General features: G+C 47.1%; 1 protein-coding gene across 1 annotated transcript in view; it reads right to left on the bottom strand.

Annotated features, from left to right (window-relative positions):
• LOC146194336 (CUE domain-containing protein 1) overlaps positions 1–22,026 on the bottom strand; it is a 70,220-nt gene that overhangs the window by 38,145 nt on the left and 10,049 nt on the right. The window contains exons 3-6 of the mRNA XM_084597351.1: positions 21,284–21,561; positions 3,870–4,008; positions 3,298–3,487; positions 3,186–3,236 (exon numbers count right to left, since the gene is read on the bottom strand). Of these exons, the coding sequence (XP_084453477.1) occupies positions 3,186–3,236; positions 3,298–3,487; positions 3,870–4,008; positions 21,284–21,561 (658 nt within the window). The remainder of the gene's footprint in view (positions 1–3,185; positions 3,237–3,297; positions 3,488–3,869; positions 4,009–21,283; positions 21,562–22,026) is intronic.

The raw sequence follows: 22,026 nt of genomic DNA on the forward strand, positions 1-22,026 counted from the left end.
CGGCTCTTACGATGCGAAAAAACGATACCGCATTTGTCGCGCAATCAGCCCACTCGCATAATATACCCACCCTCGACTTTTGCACCCGAGAATTTGAAAAAACAAACAAAAAAAATAGCGTTAAGGCCAGCTCGCTCACGTGCGAGCGATTGAGCGATCTCAGCGACGATGCGGCAGCGACAGAGCGAAAATTTTCAAACTTGGAACTCCGTCCCTCTCGCTGCTCGAGCCACTGCGGCAGCTCAAAACAAGGTTTCTGTGTCGCCGCGGCAGAAATCAGAAATCGCGAGCGTTTTCGCTTGCATGTTGATGGCGCGCATCGCTCCGTTTCGGTTCTCTCATCCACAGCTCATTTCTTGGCAGCGTGCCAAGATGCTGCGCAGCGATAACGTCAGGGCGCGTTTATCTTTTGACAGATCCTGCCGTGACGGGGAGCGAACTTGGCAGAGTGCCCGTGATGGCTTGATTGCACAAGCCTGGTTCGATTTGTCACAGCGCGCTTGGAGCGGGCATCATGATCGCAGCAGCTGACCGTGAGCTTTCGTTGATTCATACATGCAAGGATAAAAGCCTCCCGCCAAAAAAAAAAAAAGCGCTGCTGCTTCTAACGTCTGCAGCCGCCATATCTTACGCTATGCCGCACTTACAGCACACCGATAAAAATGAATGACTCTCGCAAAAAAAAGGAGAGAGATAGAGAGAGAGCCACGCCAGCCGCCGCGCGCAGGGGGTTCGCAACACACGCTAAAGCGTCCGAAGTCTGTCTGAAAATGGGCTGAGCTGGCTTGGCGCATGCGTAGCTCGTGCTGAAGGAAAGAGATAGCTCGGCAAAAGAATGGGCACACCCACGCACATGGCTTGCAAATGTCATGCGCGGGAAACGATAACTGCAGATGCGCGCGCTTTTGGGGAATGGGCGCAGCGCTACCCAGAGCAGCCGTCGCCGAACTGTCCCCTCAACCCTTCCGCGCGTGGCTTGAAAACGTCACGCGGCAAACGGCCAAGGGTGATGCGATCGTCTTTGGGGAAAGCCCACATTCCAGTACGTGGTGCAGAGTTCGATATATCGAACGACCGGTGAAATTGAGTTCGATATATGACACGGCTTTCCTATACTTTTACACGGGATTTTCAAGGGGATATTCCGCGAGTTCAATATAACCAAAATTCGATATATCCAGGTTCGATATAACCGGATTCGACTACCCTTGAGGATATGCCCTATCTTGTCACTTTTTGGCATGGAGCTGTTCACTTTGCGGCACAACGAAAGAATGTCTTGAATACATATAAGCAAGGTAGGACTCCGTGGGGGATTGGATGCGAGTGAAAAGTTCTGTTTTTGCTGCGCGAGCCCGCCAAATCAGCTTTCCGAACAAGTCCTGTAGCTTTTGTTTACAGATTTCCCAGGTCACTAGCTCTTGCTTGTGATTTTGGAACCACATCCTAGCTGTTCCTGCCAAGTAGAAGATTACGTTCGCCAGCATAATGGTCGCGTCCCAGTGGTTGTTTCTGCTACAGCACTCGTACTCATCTAGCCAGTCGTCAACGTCCGGCTTGTCTTCGCCATTAAAGATAGGAGGGCGGCGGATCTTCGTGAGTACCACTGGCTGAGCCGATGTTGCTGCGATGGTAGGGGCGAGTGGTCGTTGCTGACGTCGTTGTGAGCCCAGGTAGGTGGCGGCCACTGCGAAAATCTAGCTTTTCTGTGCTATTTTGCTCTTATATTCTGGTCTGAGAGCACGGGGATCTTTAGTCACCTCCACCAAGATGATAAGTGGCAAGGTAAGGCCAAGAGAATAGTCCAAGATGGCTCCGCACACAGCACACAAAACACAGCAGCTTTAACCGGGCACCAGCCGATACTGATCGCACGTCGTCTTCACCAAAACTCACGAGCTTCTTCTTCTTCCGTCCTTATGCAGATACCAGTGCATGCACCGCCTAATGTAGCAATATTTACAATAGCTGGCCTAAGAATCCTTATTCACACCTATTTAAATATGCTTTTAGCACTTCAAAACATTTGCTCGAAAATTTTCCCCGCATAATTATCGCACCCCCCAACTTAGCATCAATTTTCCGCGAAAAAAAGTGCAAGAATTATGCGAGTAAATACGGTATGTGAAAACTTTTGCCACATTCCCGCACAACAAAAAATATGCTTTTGTCATGAATGAAAGTTAAAAATTTCAAAGTCCGCTGTAACTGCCGTAAAATCATCGATTTTATCACACTGAAAATTTTCTCCATGAAAAGTAATCCACCACCGGTCTTGACTGAGCAATTTAAGTGGTGCCTTGTGTACCCTGGAATCTGTACTATTATTAGTTCATGTTCGTGTCGGTACCATGTTTCACAAAGCACAATAACATCAAATGTCAAGCAAAACATGAAAACAAGGCACTCAGCTCAGCACGCTGTCTGAGTGTTTAACAGGAAGAAAGATGTACGTGGCTTTTTATGATAAATTTTAGTCACATCCGCAGAGTTCAGCGATTTACCAGCCATAGATATGAATGGTGGTTGGCAAAATGCTCGGATTCCTAATTCTTCATTTCATCTTATCGATGACCGCAACGCAAGATATGCACAGTACTTTCGACGTGTCTGTTTTGCACACAAAAATTTTGCCGCCCTTTGCCCACGTGTATTTCCACTCTGTTTCCTTCTTGTGCACTTGTACTGCCAGGCCCGCTGGCCATCACAGCATATTCATCATCATGTCGTTCTGTTTCTGTCATCATCATATTGTTGTAGTAATTCGCTAGTCAGCACATAATAACACCGTAGTAGCAGATTCCTGCACTGATTTTTTTTTAACTGCTGTGTGCTGCTTTATGTAACCAGTGCTGTGCATGTGGTTTGCAGACCATGCCAGGCACGATTTGGCCTTTTTGTTTTGCAGTGCTGTAGAAGGTAAATAAAGGTCTTTCTCCTCTCAAAATAATCGGACCTCTTGTATCATAGCAAAACTGTAACTTACCCTAGCTTTTCTATATACGCTGCTCCGAGTTCGCCACTACTGCACTGCACTATGCACACAGGATGTTAAAGAACCTCGGCAACCAGGAAACCAAACCTCACAACCCTGTTACCTGCTCCTTGAGCAGGCACTTATAGTTATGGAGACTGAGCAAAATCAGTGGTGGGCATGCATTTTAGTGAAAATGAGGAGCACGCACCATCATCAGGGACCAGGCCGGCGCTGCGCTCCATCTCCTGGCTCTGGATGTCTGCAAAGAGGGGCAGAGATGCAGAGAGGTGTACCCTGCCACCGGACTCAGTCGTGCTCACCCTGGTTGAGGGTGCGTATAAAGTCGCGGTTGCTCTGAAGTTGCCGCACAAATTCCTGGTTCTGCAGCAGGATGGCCATGCGCTCGTCCTCCAACAGCTGTGCGTCTGCCCCCGATGCAGACAGGTGGCGCTGTTGCCGGGCGTTCTCTGCCATACGCTGCTGCAGCACAGCTGCACTCAGCTGCTCCCCCTGACACCACACACGGCACTCACATCAGCATGCAGCCTGATGGCAATACTGCCTCCCTAAACATGCTTACTATGCTTTTTTTTCATTCGTTGTTATACAAAAACAAGTGAATAAAAGCATAATTGTGCTTGAAATCAAATAGAAAATGAATCGTTCCCAGCTGAAACCAACTGGAAACAATTACCACTCAGTTTTAACTGAGACCAATTCAATTTCTAGTTGGTTTCAGCTGAAACCAAATGATACCAGATAGGATCAACTGGTAATTGTGCCATAACCAGTTGGACAAGTTCGCATTCTTACAATGGCAACCATGGCATTTTGTACAGATGTTCAAATGCTGAAATATTGGTTGAAATTCAGGTAGAGAAGCAAATGAGACCTGTGTTGCTGCCTGTGTGGGAGGAGGAGGAGGGCTGTTAGGCTGGGGATATGGCCGGCCCAGCCGCAAGAAGCCAGGCGGCAGGGGCCCCAGCAGAGGCGGCTTCCAGGTGCGTGCTTCCTCCGAAGAAGGGGTCCCCCTGCACCACATCCAGACAGGCTCTTCACACTCCAGACAGCATTGAAGGGAACCACAATGTTTCATGAGAAGAGAACAGGTTTAGCATAGGGACTGCCTTCCCTCCTTCTTCAGAAGACTAATACATGGAGTCAAAGGACGAGCTTTTAACCCTTTGCTTGGTCCACTGCCACAGTTCCACGAGAGCACACCCCGGCACTGTGGGTCTTTTCTTCGTCCATGTCATAAAGTGACACCGTTTCCACTAGCTTAGGAGATGAGCTGCTGCTGCTCTCTGAGCCTTACCAGCATCGCTCAAGAGGAAACTACACAACAGTTGCATCTTACTTGTACTCACCTAGAGGGCTGAAACGTCGAGGATAACGAAAAGGGTTCTACTTGACACTTTCCTGTCTGCGCCTATTCACATCAATAACCTGCTATCGATGGTTTCATGATTCGAATTTTCCACCTTTCGAAGTGCTCCCTGACAAGTGGCAGCATACAGTGGGAAATAGAAGAACCCTTCTTTCAATTTCGCTTTTCGTTTTATTTTTTCAGCCATGTCGCGCCCATGCAGCTGGTCTCCAGTCAGGTGATCCGGGCTCCTTGTTTACATCATGAAGTCGACGTCGCGCGCTGCTGCTGCTTGTAAAAAGGTGCGCTTCCATGGAAATTGACAATTGACACACCTGAGAGCTTATGTTTGGACACGAACAGCAACAGTGATGATTCTGAAGATGACTTCAGCTCTTAAAACTTCAGCACCAACAGCGAAACTGCGTCAAACCGACCCGGAACGTCAACAACCATGCCCCGATAAGTTTCGCTTCCGCCTTGCTGCGCGCTGATCGAAAGAGATCAGCGTTCTGAAGGCCACAAATGTTACCTGCAAGGTGTCAACGTCCTTCTGGTGGGATTACCTGTCGCCGTCAGCACAGAGTCATGTTTTCCACTAGAAGACAGCCAAGGGTCGATCTCAGCGTAGTCAACCTCGACTACTGTTTTCTTTCCTAACCCACTAAATACTGTACACAGAAAGCTAGAATTTGCTGAAATGTTGCATTGGACCTTGTTTTAAAAAATGTATATGTTGCAAATTTTTTGTTTAATTTTTGTGTGTTTTTCTATTTTAACTACAATTTTTTCTGACAGCTCTTTTTTTCATCACTTACGCAATAGGGACCGGACAGCTGAGCGGGTGACGCCGCCTCTCAGCACATCGCTCAATCACTGGCATGCGCCAGCCCCAGCCGGCGCATTGCCAGCACATTGGAGCGTGCTGTTTGTCGTTGGTTTGTGTGGAAATTGGAAATCCTAAGGTTTAGATGATGTGCATGAATACTATATCCTCAAGAGAGCAGAAAGTTGGGCTAGTTATGTGAATATGTCCAGTGAAACGAAGTCTGGCCAAACAAGGCTGGCGAAACGTGGTGCGTTGTTGGCTGCACTGGCAGCTACGCAAACTTGTCGAACGCTTTTAAGTCGATTCATTTCTACGAATTTCCACGCAAGCATGAGTGCCGGGTGACCTAAGCATGGTTCTTTGAAAGGCAGAGGCACGAATCTACGTATTTAGTTACTGTGTGATCTTAGAAAGTGCCGAATTTTAAAAATTCCGGTTGCTACCGGATGCTTTGTGCCTTCTGTTCCTCAGGAGTGACTGCACGAGAGTCTTGGAGTCGAAGCCGCCCTCCATCTGTAGTCACTTTATTGACAATTGGAAATCGAAGTAACCCAACAGCGTAAGTTAGAACGCTAGCATTTCCAAGACTGTGTACAATAAAACCCCAGCACGGAAAAAGAAAAGGCAGGTCCACCATCGTCGTTCGGGCTGCGTTATGATCTTCAGTGATGGGCAAAGACAATGTTTGTGCACCTACTTTCGCTGACATAGTCATAGATAATTTACTTTTTTTTCTTAACAGAAAGAGCAGATAGAAGACATGAACTATTCCTATTACCCTGATCTTGTCCTTTTTCCTCTCTTTGTTTCTCAACCAATGAAAATGTGCTGAGAGCTCTGCATTGATATTCTAAGAATTTGTTAACATTTGTTTGTGGCATGTCCATTTCGCCTAATAAAATCACTTATTTCACAGCTCAATCAATACCGTACGGTCACAAAATCTGCTATCGGCTTCATATAAAAGTCGAACAAGAAAAATATACAATTTAATTTGTGGAAACGAGCATAAATGTAGCATTTTTGTTTTTAATTACGAAGGCCGTGTAGCAATTTTTTTTTTCGCATTCACGTTGCACCTGACACGGGTTTACATATTCTCTCAGCAGTGGCCATTTCCTGGCCGGCCTGAATACATGTTTCTCATTGGCGTTTTAGTAATGTGATTTCCTGATTGTGGCGTAGTAAGAGAAGTCCGTTTTACCTCTCTCAGAAATTGCTTCTATCGCCAATATAAACAGATTTAGCGGCAGTCCGGCAAGCTGCAGTGACAAAGTTGTAAAAGGAATGGCTTCCAGTTATCCCGATTTTTTTACGTGTAAATAGAAAACTACCTAGATGGTCTGTCCACTCACACTCATCAGGTATCAAGGTCAGGCATCGACCCCGCAAGTTCGTGGTACGCTGAGAAAGTAGAACACCTTAGCGAACGAGCCATCAGAAGGATTCATTTAACTATAAAATGCTCTCTTAGTTATCGGTGGCTTATCTTACAACACATCACACTGTGTGTGTGTTTTTTTTTTTTTCGATTGTATTTAACACTAAAACTAAGAGTTTTAGCTAAAACTCTTCTTCAGCGCTTGTCCGTTATTCTCCCTTCTCTGTTTGTCCCAAGTAGCCGCGCTGTTTTTTGATCTTGCAATGCACCAACTAGCTCAGATTTCCGTTCTTCTGCAGTTTATTTCTTGTACGCTGAGCTCTCCTTTTTGTTCTAATACCGCTTTTCTTCAGGACCAGGCCGCCTTGGCTTCACTAATCGCCGTTACGGCCTTCAAAGCTCGCCTGGCTACCTGGCATGCTAGACGAGGCTTGTGCCCTGTTGAGGTGCAGCTATGGTGCGGAGGACTTCTCCCGTCAAAGGGCCACAGTCGTCGGTTGTGCCGCATAATGGCATCAGAATGGTGGCACAAGCATAGGCACTACAAGGATTGTCTCTGGGTGGCCTGTGGTAGGGAGAGGCAACGTGTACGGTGCTTCAGGGCGTGGTGTGACCAAGCGAAGCGACATACGGAGTTCATGTGGTCTTCTTCACGTCCCTGGACTTCTGCAAGGACTTCTGCGAGAACGACGCCATCCGGAACTGAAGGCAAGTTATTGACAGCGCTTGTCCGTTATTCTCCCTTCTCTGTTTGTCCCAAGTAGCCGCGCTGTTTTTTGATCTTGCAATGCACCAACTAGCTCAGATTTCCGTTCTTTAACAGTTTGACAGTATTGGACTATTGCCTTCAAATGTTCAAGGCAGCTGTGGTCAATCGCATTGAACTTCTTTCATTTTACATAAACGCTGACCATTACAACTACCACTACTACGGCGCCACGGCTACATAGCTCGGCAGTATTTGATCTTCAGGCAGGTTTTGACTAGACCTAATATAAGATGAACGTGCAGTGCAGGCGCAATTCCCGTCTTCAAATCATCTTTACAAGCGCCTAACGAAGGTGTTCCTAGCGCATAGTGAAATCACGAGCGCGGCATTTTCGAGTATATAAAAGAAATATTATGCGCTGGGCGGTTTAAAAAAAAAAAACAAAAAAAAAACACACGCCCTGTTGAGGATGGCCCTTTCCTTTTTCAAGATTTTCCGGTCGAAAAATACTCCTTGCGATTACTCAAAGCTCTCAAAGCCACACTGCGAAACAATGGGTAGGGACATGTTTAAAAAATGCATCGCAGAATGAAAACGACTGCGCCGCTTAGCTGCCTCGGCATTCCGTAGCTTCAGCACTCCGCCGCGGGCGGCACTGTTCCGCCGAGGTGACGGTGGCGCCATACAACAGGCGCCCGGTCCCTATAAAGATTGTAATTGTGACTAATACAATTGTGAAGAGAATTTCCTCCTCTACAATTTGATACCATACACTCCTGTACCAAGCAAGTTTTACAAAAAAGAAAAATTTCATGACACCACCCAAAAACCACTACTTTTCTTGCGGACAGGAAAGTGTTAAGTTAAGGACAATGCAGAGTGCTAAGGAACAAAAAACGGTAGGTGTAATGTTAAGAACGTTAAGAGATATGAAGCGTGCACAGTGGGTCAGAGAATTAACTCAAGTTAATGACATTCTAGTTAAAACCAAAAAGAAACGGATATGGGGAGGGCATGTTATGCAAAGAGCGGATAATCGATCTCAGGATGAAATTGTTGTATAGCACAAACACAGGAAGGAAAGAAGTGACAGGACAGACCACTCGGCACACTCCAAGTTGATAAAAAGAGGCGTCGTAAAATCGAGCCTATCGACTACTCTGAACAAGTCCAGCCCCCATTTAGTAGGACAAAGCTTCAAGATTCAGGTGCAGCACCTCTAAAGCGCAGGCCATTCTTGCTGCGGTCAGTTGCCAAAGACTTGCCGAACAAAGGAGCTAGCAGGCAGCCCGATCAAACAAATCAAAAGAAAGTGGCAGTTATCCCATACCTGTACGCTATTTCGCACAGCCTCAAGAAGACTGGGGCCGAGGCTCACATAAAGGTGGTCTTCCTGCACCTCAAAAAGTCTCCAGAATGTGCAGGAGAGTGAATGCAGAAGATATGAACGCAGCCTGTTCGAAGAATGTCGTATAGGGAACCTGCGCTGCCCAGGGTGCGCACTTAAAATCAGACACCCAGCGCCGCCTGGTTTCAAAATGAGCAAGCGCATAGTAGGACGGAGCACGCCACTCGTCGTGCCGTGGCTATACCGCGGCTGTGCCCATCGGTGGATTGTGAGCTTTCTATTTCATGCATAATCTTTTATCACAGATTTAATGTTCTGAAGAACTTGGAGTTTCCTTTTTCCCTTTTTGATCGACTTAAAGGCGAAACCAACCTCTTCAGCTGCCTGCCAACATGGCTACGAGCTGCGGCGCCGCTGCATTATAAAAGCTATAATGTCGCTATGCGCAGGTTTGAAACGGTTTTCGTGAGTTGTTTTTTTTCCTGCTATGGGGCACTTGTAAAGTGGAGCGTCCCTGCACTGTGAATTACGTGTGCACTTTCTAGCAAATAGGACACACCTGCGTTGAAGCAACGCTAGTGGAGGATAAATATATCACAGCAAAATGAAACGACTTCCCTGCTATATTAACATTCGGTAGGATTTGGGAATACTGAGCGTGTTAAGCGCATTGAACACGTGCAGTACTTACCTACTGCCCTTTTGAGGAACAGTAATGATTCAATAGTTTCATGATAACATAATTTGTCGACCGAAACGTGTGTCGCGAAATATAATTTACCGTTATTTAAGGCGATGCTGCTGAACACGTCAGTAGAGAAACAAAGGCCTGCAGTCGCGTTGCGACACTGGACAGCGAACGACTAGCAATTGATGGGTTTTAGCGTATTTGGTTCATTTTTTGAAGTGAATAACACCGATACCCGCTGCGAAGCATAGATCTAAAAGGCTCACAGAGCTAGGATTGTAAATTTATTTATTACAGATACCTCAAGGGCCCTTTGGTGAAGGCTTTACATGAGGGGTGGGCAAATAACCTGGTGTTAATAAGACAATGTCTATGGCTTTCTTGAAATGGTCCGGGCTTGTATGAAGGATGGCACTTGTGGGAAGATTGTTCCAGTCACGAGCTGTTTGGACAAAGAAGGAGTGAAGATGGGTGATGGTGCAAGCAGGAGGCGGGTAAACGGCCTTTTGGTGGCTTGAGCGGGCTGAAGAAAGATGAGCAGGCTGAATAGGACAGTTATAAGGGAAATTGTGAAACATTTTATAGTAATAAACATAGTCGTGCAACAATACGGCATTGCTGGAGGTTAGGTAGGCATGCATTATTTTTTAGACAAGTAACACTGGTGGAGTGCAAGTAATTTGAGTAGATGAATCGAACGGCGCGGTTTTGAGCAAGTTCAATGGATTTAGTTAGGTTAAGTTGAACGGGGTCCCAGATGGCAGATGCATACTCTAATTTCGGCTGAATTAATGTTTTATAAGCTAGTAATTTAACCACTGGTGAAGCCAGAAGCAAATTACGACAAAGATAGCCGAGAGTTCTACAGTGAAACCTCGTCATAACGAACAGTTAAAAAATCGGAAAATCGTTCGCTCTATCCATAATTCGTAATATAAAATTTCGTAGAAAATACACACAAGAGCAGCAAAATTCAATCAGAAGGCACAGCAACTTGGAGGGTGCCTACTTGGGTCACGTCCATTTATTTACGCGCAAAGAACTGCATTATCGCGGCCTGCTTTTTTGCGTTGATCGTGTTCCGTATCACGCCCCGTTCCACAGTTTGCAAACACTCAACAAGGGCAAACCCACTGCTCTCAATAGCACTGCAGTGGCGGCGCAGTAAATCCAATGCAGCAAGGGCTTCTTGAGAAATCGGAATGTTCTCATCATCTGCAGGGTCAGCCTGAGCTTCGTCTGCGGGATGTTCAGAAACTTCCACAGCGATTTCGGCGTCCGTCAGTACAGCCGTGGTCGCCGCGATGTCGTCGCCGCCTACAAAGTCCTCTACAGTCATTGTTGCGGGCATGTCACCAACAAAATGCGAAAAATCGTTCCAGGCTCATCGAGTTCGTGGAGCTCTGCTTCTGCTTCGTCAGGATCGTCCCCGTCGTCATTTGATGCACGGGCCTCTGCTGGAACAAAATCTCCATGCCGAAAGGAGTTGGCAATCGTTTCGCCTTTCACGCTGTTCAATGCCGCTTCAATGCTCCCAGCAAGTCGATCTTGTCCTGCTTCATAAGAAGCTTCACGAGAGGAGTGTCAGTCTCCTCTTGTAAACTGCCTTGAAGGCCCTGATTTTATCTTGAGCTTGGTCTTTAACGTCAGTGCTGCTCTTTTTTTCACGTTCACCGCCATCACAGCACTACGCACACCCGCGCACACACACGACATGACAACCGCCGCAGCCTCCACCGAACGCTACGACGGCCACGTGCGACGCCGGTGTTAACATTGAAAACGCGAAGGATGCAAAAATCACAAAATCAAAAGCAACATTCGATCGCGCCGCTGCCGCCGCTGCTGAAGCGGCGCTGTCAGCGATTGTGAGATTTGAACGATTTCTTATGGCCTCCGAGATTACTTCCCTCGGAGGTAATAAATTTCTTTGGCTGTCCACTCCCAATGCCGTCGTGGCATCTGGCGCTGCTAGCGCCTGCAAGGTAGTCCTGAACGTTTGCTGCGCAGCACAACACACATGTAGTGCAACGAAGCCTGCCTCCTGCTATTAAAGAGAGGTAGTGCTTGGCGTCGCGAAGTTCGTAATACAGTCGAACCCGGATATATCGAACTTGAAGGGGATCGCGAAATAGTTCGATATATCCATAATTAGATATACAAAAATCGGCTTGTGACGGCACTTACGATGCGAAAAAACGATACCGTATTTGTCGCGTAATCAACAGACTCTCATAATGAACCCCCACTCCACTTTTGCACGCGAGAATTTGAAAAATAAAAAAAAAAGCGATAAGGCCAGCTTGCTCACATGCAAGCGACTGAGCGATCTCAGCGGCAGTGACAGAGCGAAAATTTTCAAGCTTGTTGGAACTGCGTCCCTCTCGCCGCTCGAGACACCGCGGCAGCTCAAAACAAGGTTTCTGTGTCGCCGCGGCGGCAGAAATCGTGAGCATTTTCGCTTGCATGTCGATGGCGCGCGTCAGTCCGTTTCGGTCGTCTCATCCACAGCTCATTGGCAGCGTGCCAAGATGCTGCCCAGCGATAACGTCAGGCGCGTTTATCTTTTGATAGCTCCTGCGGTGGTGGGGAGTGAACTTGGCAGAGTGCCCGTGATGGCTTGATTGCACAAGCCTGGTTCGATTTATGACGCCGCGCTTGGGGCGGGCGTCATGATCGCAGCAGCTGACCGCGTGCTTTCGGTGGTTCATACATGCAAGGATAAACGATTAAAAAAAAAAAAAAGTAATAATAAAATAAACATCCCCGCAAAAAAAAAAAAAAAAAAAAAAAAAACCTTGCCGCTTCTTAATGTCCGCAGCCTAGCACGATGATAAGAAAGAATGACTCTCGCAAAAAGAAAAAAAAAAAAAGAGAGAGCTGCCGCTTCTTAACATCCGCAGGCGCCATAGCCACGTCAGCCATTGCGCCGCCGCACGCAGAGGGTTCGCAACAAACGCTGGAAAAAGCGTCCCACGTCTGTCTGAAAAGGGGCTGAGCTGGCTTGGCGCATGCGTTGCGCGTGCTGAAGGAGAGAGATAGCTCGGCAAAAGAATGGGCACACCCACGCACATGGCTTGCAAACGTCATGTGTTGGCGCGCGGGAAACGACAACTGCAGATGCGCGCGCCTTTGGGGAATGGGCGCGGCGCTGCCCAGACCAGCCGTCGCTGAACTGTCCCCTCTCATTCCTTCCGCGCGTGGCTTGAAAATGTCACACGGCAAATAGCTAAGGGTGATGCGATCGTCTTTGGGAAAGGCACACTTTCCAGTGCCTGGTGCGGAGTTCGATATATCGAACGACCGGTGAAATTGAGTTCAATATATGACGCGGCTTTCCTATACTTTTACATGGGATTTTCAAGGGGATATTTCGTGAGTTCGATATATCCGGGTCCAACTAACCAGGTTCGACTGTATCCGTTTTATGCCGAACCGCGTTCGCTATGGAAAGTTAAAAATACATGTGTTTGACAAAATAATTTCGGAAGAGTTCGATATATTCAATAATTCGTAATATGCGTGCTCGTTATATCGAGGTTTGACTGTATTAGCATTGTTAATTATGCGCGTAATGTGTGTGGACCAATTATGGACCCGAGATATTAACCCCAGCATAGTTAATGCAGCTGAGGGATGAGACACTAGAACCGTTCAGAAGATAATTTGGGGTAGGGCAATTTTGCCATCTGTGGAAAGAAACAAGTGCAGTTTTGTTAGTGTTTAAGACCACCAGCCATCTATGACACCACTCTTTCAAACTTTGTAAATCAGATTGAAGAATATCGTTATCTGCAGCACTATTATTGGAACAGTAAATCACACAATCATCAGCGAATAAGCAAAAGTTTGATGAAATATTATTAGGTAAGTCATTGATGTAAATTAAGAAAAGGAGAGGACCAAGGACTGTGCCTTGCGGCACACTAGAGAGTACGTTAGAGAATGTAGATGTATGGTTGGCCACTAAAAATTGCTGACGGTTAGTGAGAAAATCTTGAATCCAGTTGAAGACGAGTGGTTAAGGATTAGTTGCGAAAGTTTCAGTAGTAGCCATTTGTGAGGGGCTTTGTCAAAAGCTTTTTCGAAGTCAATGAAGAGGACGCCAACTGGTATGTTAAGATCTACATTAGTACTTATGTCGTGAAGAAATAGTGCGAGTTGGATGTCGCATGAAAGCCCTTTTTGAAATCTATGCTGGTTGGGGTTTAAGAGCTTGACAGATGTAAGAAAATTTGTGATATGCGAATAAATAATGTGTTCCATGATTTTTGAACAGACGCTGGTTAGTGACATGACCCGAAAGTTAGTAGAACCTGGCTTAGGAACTGGAACAATCATGAGGGACGATGCCGAATGACAATGACTGCTGAAAAATATGGGATAAAATAATACTGGTGATTTCCTTTGTGCTTTTGAGCACTTCAGCATTGATGCCGTCGATGCCAGCTGATGACGTTAATTTTAATGATTCGATTAGTGTTAGGATTCCTTGGGATGCAAATGTGATATCTGGCATGATGTGATGATTATATGAGGAAACAAGCGGGAGGTTATCATCTGGCTCTCTTGTGAAAACGGAAGAAAAGGAAGACTATTTCGTGCCCAAATAAAAGACTCGAGCAATCATGATGAGTTAGCAGCATACGTGCCATGCAATGATCATTCATCACGAAACAGCTTGATCGTAAAGCGTGATACAGTCGAACCCGGATATATCGAACTCGAAGGGGATCGTGAAATAGTTCGATATATCGATAATTCGATATACAGAAATCGGCTTGGGACGGCACTTACGATGCGGAAGAACGATACTGTATTTGTCGCGTAATCAACTCACTCGCATAATGAACCCACCCTCCAATTTGGCACTCGAGAATTCGGAAAAAAAAAAAAGCGTTAAGGCCAGCACGCTCACATGCAAGCGATTAGCGATCTCAGCGATGAGCGGCAGCGACAGAGCAAAAAATTTCCAACTTGTTGGAACTGCGTCCCTCTGCCGTACAAGCCACCCACCGCGGCAGCTCAAAACAAGGTTTCTGTGTCGCCGCGGCAGAAATCGCCAGCGTTATCGCTTGCATGCCGCACTCCGTTTTGGTCGTCTCATCCACGGCTGATTTCTTGGCAGCGTGCCAAGATGCTGCGCAGCGATAACGTCGTGGCATGTTTATCTTTTGATAGCTCCTGCTGCGGCGGGGAGCGAACTTAGCAGACTGCCCGTGATGGCTTGATTGTACAAGCTTGGTTCGATTTATCACGCCCCGCCGGGGTGGTGCAGTGGTAAGACGCCCGACTACTGTGCCGGAGTTCCCGGGTTCGAACCCGACCTCGGCGGCTGCGTTTCGATGGAGGCGAAACGAAGAGGCGTCGTGTGCTGTGCGATGTCAGCGCACGTTAAAGATCCCCAGGTGGTCGAAATTACTCCGTAGCCCTCCACTACGGCTCCTCTTTCTCTCTTTCCACTTTCATTCCCACCTTCCTCCCTTCCCTTACGGCGCGGTTCGGGTGTCCACAGAGCAAGTGTGACAGTTACTGCGCCTTTCCCTTCCTGTGAACCAATTTAACTTTAACTTTATTTTTTTATTTATCACTCCGTGCTTGGAGCGGGCGTAGTCTACTGCCACAAAATCATTGGCCAGCGTGATAAAGTGGCTGCAAATGCTATTTGAAGTGAAAAATGCTAAAAGCCGGTGTCATGATCGCAGCTGACCGCGTGCTTTCGTTGATTCATACATGCGAATAAAGGGCTCCCGAAAAAAAAAAACCAAAACAAAAAACCACCGCTTCGTGACGTCATATCTTACGCTACGCCGCGCGTACAGCACAACCAGCAAAACGATAAAAGCAAACGACTCTCGCAAAAAAAAAAAAAAAAATAGATCTGCCACTTCTTAACTTCCGCAGGCGCCATAGCCACGTCAGCCGAGCCGCCGCGCGCAGAGGGTTCGCAACACACGCTGGAGAAATCGTCCGACGTTCTGTCTGAAAACGAGCTGAGCTGGATTGGCGCATGCGTAGCGCGTGCTACTGCGAACAAAGGCCGGGAAAGAGGAAAGAGAGAAATAGCTCGGCAAAAGAATGGGCACACCCTTGCGCTTCGCTCTATCGCGCTTTTCCCCTCTCGTTCCCACCGGTTCTCTCTGGTTCATTCACTCACACGGCTTGCAAACGTCACGTGCTGGCACACGGGAAACGATAACCGCAGATGCGCGCGCCTTTGGGGAATGGGCGCGGCGCTGCCCTAGCCCAACTGTTCCCTCTCATTCCTTCCGCACGTGGCTTCAAAACATCCCGCGACAAACGGCCGAGGGTGATGCAATCGTCTTTGGGGAAGGCACACTTTCCAGTACGTGGTGCGGAGTCCGATATATCAAACGACCGGTGAAATTGAGTTCGATATATGACACGGATTTCCTATACTTTTAGATGGGCTTTTCAAGGGGATATTCCGCGAGTTCGATATAACCAAAATTCGATATATGCGGGTTCGACTGTATTTACAATAGGCATTGTTCTGGATTGAACATGAAGAATATCTAACTATAGATTTGTATGTGTGCTAAAACAAATATTGCGCGAATGTTTTCAGTGATACGTCAGCCACCAAACAAAAAAATCTAACTACATCGCAAAACGCGCTTTCTGTGCTCCTGAAACAATACACCTTTTATTCGAAGCAGACGAATTATATAACTGGAGAGTTGTTTTCAAGCATGGCTCACTTACTGACCTGTTGGAAAATGGTTGAAGGGTCACTAGGAATTTGCGATAGTTTAAATCAGGAAGAATTCTGAAAGCATACCGGTTAGGGCATTACCCAACTCTTTGTGCTTCCGACAAAATGTTGAGTATTCAGTTAGGTGGTTAACTATCTCGATTTTTCATCCATAAATGATCGTAATATGCACAACAGGATGTCACTTACTTTTGCCCTTTGTTGACTTTGAGTTGCCGTCCATCTTGCCCCACTCAAGTGCATGAGCAACGCTCAACAATCCGATGCTCACGTGTGAACCTCAAGCTCACGTCCGCTCTAAAACACATTCTCATCAGATTGCGCAGATGATAAAAGCGAATAAACAGAACGCTATATGTACGCTACAGCAGGCAAAGCCACGTTATGAAGTGTAATAAGTAGTGCTCATACAAGAAGCTCAACAATCCAGTCTCCTGAATCCAGCTGAGTTCTACCGCCAATGGGTTTTGTATGACTGTGACGGAATAGAATATAAAGCAATCTATTTATCGTAACCGAGCGCTTCTAAATGCAGCAGCATGCCTTTGGTTTCACGATAAATTAGCCGCTCTTCAGCGCCTCCAGCTGTGGCAGTCTCAGCCGTTCTGCCAAGATAGTGGCACGACAGCCACTAGGCGGCGCTGACGGTATGCGGAAAACTCCAGTGCAGGTTCCCTATACTCCATACCATTGACCTGTGGTCAGCAATATATTGGCCAGACTGGGAGGTGCCTTAACAAGAGGTTAAGGGAGAATGGAAAAGATATCAGAAACAATTCAGGCAGCAAAATTACTGAGCATATTAAAAAATGCCGTAATTGTGATCATAGGTTTGATAATACAGTGGTGGTGCATAGCTGCATGATGCAATTAGGCAGAGAAATTATAGAAGCTGATGAGGTACAAGTGTGTCAGCAACTACTCAATTTCGCTATCAAAAAAGAAAGGTGAAGTATCCCACGCTGTAATAGAACTGGCTGTACGCCTTTACTTCATGCAATGAATGACGGCTTTTCAGTTGCTTTGATTTCTGCCTGTGTTTTCCTGCCGTTTCGTTTTGTTGATACAAGCAGCTGCTATATACAGTAGAATCTCGGTGATACGAACTCGGCTGATACGAAATTCAGTGTGATATAAATTCATAAAATTCCCCGGCCGAATTGCATTGCGTTCAGTAGGCAAAAAATCGGATGTTCCGAACACTTTTTCTTTTCGCTACGGGTGATACGAACTTCGGTATCACGACCGGTCGAGGCCCACGCATACACGCACAGCGAGAAAAGCGTGCGCAGCGGCGCAGCACTGATAGCACGGATCTCGCACACGCGCGCGAAAGAAGAAAAAAAAATTACAGCGGGAAAAAACCGGCTTGCCAACCCACGGCAGCAGCGAAGTTGGCGATGGAAGGCGGCGATATCTTGACCCCCCCCCCTCCCGCTCTCTCTCTTTCTCTCCCCTCCCCCCGCATTTTGTTTTTTTTTAGTTGTGCGCAAGGCCATGCGGCCCTCTCCACATTTCTCTGCCACCCCGCACGCCCCGCTCTTCCGCTTTCCGGAGTCTCCGCTGCAGCGGCAACACGTTGCTACACGTTGCTTCGTTTTCTCGTTTGTTGAGGCTGACACCACGTTGATAGCGCGTCGTTTTGTGATCATCTCGTCAACGCGAAAAGGTACATCATGCTGCAATGTCACAGAAGAGAAAGGCACTGACCTTTAAAGACAAATTGGAAATTTTAAATAAGGTGGACAAAGAGCCCAAGAAAAGGTGCACTGACATGGCCAAGGAGCTAGGCCTGCCGCTGTCAACGATCGTTGGTCAGCGCGACCAAATTATGCAGAATGTGCAGCACTTCGCGATGAATTCTAAAGAAGCCAAAACTGCCCACCATGTGAAGTTGGAAGAGGTTCTTCTAACGTGGTTCAGAGAGGTCACTGCAGCCGGCGTCAACATCGACGGAAAAGTGCTTCGTGAGAAGGCAGCGGACATCGCACTCACACTTGGAATTGGTGACTTTCAGGCCTCCGGTGGATGGATTCACCGGTTCAAGGTGCGTCATAATCTTTCCTACAAGACCGTTTGTGGCGAAGGAAAAAAAGTCGACGGCTCCGCCGTGGAAGACTGGATGACAACCACACTGCCGTCTTACATAGCGGGATATGAGGCACGTGATGTTTTTAATGTAGATGAAGCAGGGCTGTTTTAAAATCTCCAGCCCGAAAAAAGTTTGTGCTTTAAAGGCAATGCCTGCCGGGGTGGACAAAAGAGCAAACAACGTATCATAGTTTTGTTTTGTTGCAACGACGACGGATCGGAAAAGATGCCGCTGACAGTCATTGGCAAATATCAAAAGCCCCGATGCTTTAAGGCAGCCGGTCGACTGCCCTGCATCTACAAGGCGAACAAAAAAGCATGGATGACGTCTTCTTTGTTTATGGAATTCGTCACGTACCTCGACCGCAAGATGTCTTGCCACAACAGAAAAATAGTTTTGCTGCTGGACCAGTGCACCGCCCATCCAAAACAAATGACACTACAAAGTGTTAAGGTGGTGTTCCTGCCCACGAACGCAACAAGTCATTTGCAACCACTGGATGCTGGGATTATAAGGAATGTTAAGCACCATTTCAAAGCTTTGTTGGTGCGCCGCCTCCCCGCGAAGATTGAAAGGAAGAACGCGAATCTCCAGATCACTCTTCTGGACGCTGTGCATTTTCTTGCAATTGCCTGGAATCGCGTCATTCCTACGACCATCACCAATTGTTTCGCGAAGTGTGCGGTTTTCAAATCCGCTGTGGCTACTGCCTTACAAGTGCCAGACCCAATTCCCATCGATGTCTAAAATCAACTTGACGTCGACTGTTGCGTCGAGGATTTCGTCACCGCGGACAACGACCTCGCCACCTGTGGTCTCCGCACGGTTGAAGATATTGCGGAGGAAGCGTCATCACAGCCTGGCATTCCATGCAGTGACGAAGATGACGACGACCAAAGCGTTGATGACCCACCGCCGACGGCAGCAGAAACGATGCACGCCATCGATGTTCTGCGGCGCGCCGTGACCTCCGAGTCTGTGCGGGAGAAGACAGCGGTCCAATTTTTCAGTTTTCAAAACTCTCTGTTATCAGATCTCGCGGAAAAGAAAGTGCAGAGGATATACGCGATTTCTTTCAACGAAAATAAATATTTCGTACCTGTTGGAAGACTTGAAAACGGATTTTGCTCGTTTTTTGGTGATACGAAATTTCGGGTGATGCGAAAATTTTCGTCTCCCTTTGAATTTCGTATCACCGAGATTCTACTGTATAAGCGACTGATCGGACAATAAAGACCTGATTTGTTATTTAGCACTCTGTCCTGTCACTTCGTTCCTTCCTGTGTTTGGCTGTCTGCCCTATAAACCAATTTCAGTAATGCACCAACCAGCTTGCAAAAACGTTCTTGCAAGTCTCTAAGGGTAACTGAGCTCCAAGAGAAGGAAAGAGTAGCAGACGGTGGAGGAAAGTTGGCTGGGTGGAGGAGCTTAAGTTTTCGTGTATTGGATAGGCATATCTCGCAAAGCAAAATGGGAGAGGTCTCTGCCCTGCAATGAGTGTAGTCAGGCTCGTGATGATGGTGGCATGAGTGGCAAAAATTTCACTAGGTAGAAGAAGGGGCCCGATTCCATAAACACCAAGCAACTAGAGAAAGTGTGCCTCACTGCAGGATTTTGCAAGATAGGCGAAAGATGCATGATAGACGAATCGGTCCGCCATGTTCTTAGAGAAGTGCAAAATTTTAAAGAGGAATAGAAAAGCTGCCGAGGAAAAGCCTATCTGATGCTTTCCTTGTGCAGAGCAAAAGCCACCGAGCATGCATGCTAAGTGCAACTCCCCAGAAGTGAGCCTACCAATTGCAAATCAATTTTTAAAATTGTCATTCCCATGCCTCGTGGCAACTACTGGCACCAGTCTCTCGAGATAATTCCACCTTGGAACATCCTCAGGCATGTCTGACATGAATGGGAGGGGGCTGCCACTGGCTTGCCAAAGATTGTGGCAAAGAAGGCAGGGTGCATGCCAAGAAGACGTTGGTGTGTCCAGTTCCCTTCCCTTCGCTATTCTGCTGTCAAGCAATGGCCAAAAAAATGCATATGGCTGAGCCAGATTGGCTTGGTGACGCATTCTCGGGTGGAGTGCAGTGTTGGTCTATTTTACTCGATGTACGAGTTGAGAGGGAAAACATGGAGGCCGTTTTTAATTGCCAATATGCAACATATGCCAGACAAATCTTTTACGCGAGGGAGATGGGCAATTCCATATCTAACAGTACCATCGACTTTATTTAGCTTTGGTGGACATCCTTTCAGTCCACCTGTAAATGGTGTAGACAGCACCACAATGCTTTCCACCACTCAGCGCAACAAGGATGCTTTCAGTATTGACGATGAATGATGACATTTTTGTCAGCCAAATGCCCATTTAAGTACTTCATCGTAATTTTAAAGTGGTTGCAATAACAGTCACTGTTTCAAGTGAGCAGGAGAATTCTTTACTGAAGCATGAAAATCTGATGTTCATTACAATAAATTTTTTTTTCAAAGCAGGTGCTTGTTACAAGTGAGGGTGCGGTAAGATCAATAATAAATAAGTTACATCTGCAGATAAGCAAGGATTTCCAGACCACTTATTTGCTTTGCCCCAAACTCCACAACAAGAAAGTGGAACCAGGCAAAGGTGCATGCCAGCTGCTGTGATTTTTCCAGAACTTTCCGGTTCCCTGGAATGCATTTTGCAAACTGGGTGGCTTCCTCAACTGGAAGGAATCCACACTTTTGCGAGGGCAGCCCACCTTCAGAATTAGTTCTGTTAGTGCGAAAGCACTGATCCCAAGGATACGACCAAAGTGAAATATTCTCTTGCTTGTAGAGCAATTGCATAGCAATGCTGTAACAGTTACCCAGGAATAGACATGACACCGTGCCTGTATACCAACGCTATAACCAAGGTAAACCATGACCCCGCCTGGAACTTCACAGTTACAGCTAAATCGCCTCCAAAGCTAGCGTTAGCCAACTACACAAAGCTAGGCAGCAGAAAAGCAAAACCTTTTTTTCTCTTACCAGACATAATACAGCACAGCTAAACTATAATGAAGGTGGCCCCGTAGTCGGTGGCTCTACTGGGGCACCTTGTGGTGACCCAAGGTACAGAACAAGTGGGCGAACATACTTCAAGCGATTCTGTGCCAAGAGCAAAGGAAGCCAGACTTGCCCCTGGGTTGCTGCGGCTGCCGCAGCAGCAGCGGTGCAGGTGGCCTGCTGATAGGAAGGTGGCGGCGTCGGAGCAGCCGGGGGTGGGGAGTAGTGAGGAGGAGCCTCGGCATTCTCTGTGGCCTCCAGCTCAGTGCGCAGCCGCTCGTTGTCATTGTCCGTGGCCATGGCCAGCAGCTGGTCAATGCTGGCATCCACAGCGCCACCATTGGCACGCAACACGGCCTCAATCACCACGGGCTCCATTTCAGGAAACATGCTCCGGAAGTCACGCATTGCCTGTGCACCAGGGAGAAGAAAAGAACATTAATGAACCTCCTGGGCCAGGGTCACCAAGGTCAACTGGCCTTTCAGCTGGCCAGAAGCTAAACAAGCCCACCCCGTTGGGGGAGAAGGGTGTGGAAAGTAAGGTGACTGAATTGCACTGTTATTTGTACTTTCAAATTATTGCTCTCAAATGCAATATTTTTTATTCTGCTTTGCTGTTGTCTATTGGTTGCTGTACTGCTATATGCCAAGCAATAGAGTTCCCTGGCCTCGTCAAGCTGTTATAACAGCTTTTAGTCGCGGGACCCGTCCAGGATGTTTTCTGGGTAAATAAAGAAATGAAATGAAAATTGCAACAGGGCAGGAAAACATACATTGTTCTAAGCTAGCATAGGGTTCAGAACAATTTGGGCATGCGGGAGAGTGTCTCTGGTAGAGAAACCATCAGGCAGGAGTAAGGAGTGTATTTAGGCCTAT

Source organism: Amblyomma maculatum, chromosome 3 (assembly GCF_055883805.1).
Source record: "Amblyomma maculatum isolate TAMU_Amacu chromosome 3, ASM5588380v1, whole genome shotgun sequence".
In the NCBI taxonomy this organism is placed as follows: domain Eukaryota; kingdom Metazoa; phylum Arthropoda; class Arachnida; order Ixodida; family Ixodidae; genus Amblyomma; species Amblyomma maculatum.